Below are 1,132 nucleotides of genomic sequence, written 5' to 3'. Positions count from 1 at the left end.
GACGGACGAGGACGGGGGATGGGGGGGACGGGGGAGGACGGGGACGGGGGACGGGGGGTCTGATCTGGGGCAGGCAGGTCGGGTTATAACAGGACAGAAAGACAGGAAGAAAGAAGGAAAGACAGACAGACAGAATGATAGATAGACATGAAGACATAAAGAAGGACAGATAGATAAACAGATAGATAGATAAAGTATAGACAGACATAAAGGTAGAAAGACAGAAAGAAAGATAGGAAGTAAGCCTATAGACAGACATGAAGAAAGAAAGAAAGACAGAGACAAAGATAGAAAGACAGACGGAATAAAAGACATAAAGAAGGATAGATAGAAAGGATAGACAGACAGAAAGAAAGAAGGACAGACAGTGACAAAGATAGAAAGAAAGAAAGACGGATAGACAGACGGGATATAAAGACAAAAAAGGATAGCTAGAAAGAAATAAAGGAGGAAAGACAAACAGAAAACAAGACGGACAAAAAGACAGAAAGTAGGAAAGACAGAAAGAAAAATGAAAGAGAAATTAAGTAAGAAAGAAAGATGGAAACAAAGGAAGAGAGACAGAAAGACAGGATATAAAGAAGGATAGATAGAAAGTATAGACAGACAGACAGACAAATAGAAAGACAGAAAACAAGACAGACAGAGGGAAGGAAAGACAGAAAGATGGAAACAAAGGAAGAGAGACAGATAGAAGGAAGAAAAGACAGGAAGTCAGAAGAGACAGATGGAAAGACAGTAGAAGAAGACAGGAAAGAGACAGAATAGAGGAGTGAAGAGTATAATGTCTCCCTGTGAGAGGAACTGGAGTACAGGTATATAAAGTACATATAAAGTACATATAAAGTATCCTCAACAAGAGAGAGTACCTTCATTTTATCTGATGAAAAGAAGTAGACAAAAACTACAAATGTAGAAAAAAAACTACAAATGTAGAAAAAAACTATAAAAACGCAGGAAAAATCAACAAAAACATTCTATTTTAACGCTGAAAACGGGACCAAAAAACATCAGAAACATCGGGAAAAAACGACAAAGAAATGCTTAAAAAATGACTAAAAGTGACAAAAAAATGTGAATAAAATTGAACAAAAATGTCAGTGTAGAAAAAGAAGAAGAAGAAGAAGACGAC

At 36.9% G+C, this 1,132-nt stretch overlaps 1 protein-coding gene across 1 annotated transcript in view; it reads left to right on the top strand.

Annotated features, from left to right (window-relative positions):
• Positions 1–18: 18 nt before the first annotated feature.
• Positions 19–1,132, top strand: part of LOC117953077 (integrin alpha-V-like) — a 26,865-nt gene continuing 25,751 nt past the window's right edge. Inside the window, exon 1 of the mRNA XM_034885793.1 lies at positions 19–57. Coding sequence (XP_034741684.1) covers positions 19–57 — 39 coding nt within the window. The remainder of the gene's footprint in view (positions 58–1,132) is intronic.

Source organism: Etheostoma cragini, chromosome 11, assembly GCF_013103735.1.
Source record: "Etheostoma cragini isolate CJK2018 chromosome 11, CSU_Ecrag_1.0, whole genome shotgun sequence".
Taxonomy (NCBI): domain Eukaryota; kingdom Metazoa; phylum Chordata; class Actinopteri; order Perciformes; family Percidae; genus Etheostoma; species Etheostoma cragini.
Note: the sequence above shows the minus strand (reverse complement) of the source record. Positions and strands in the feature narration are given on the sequence as shown.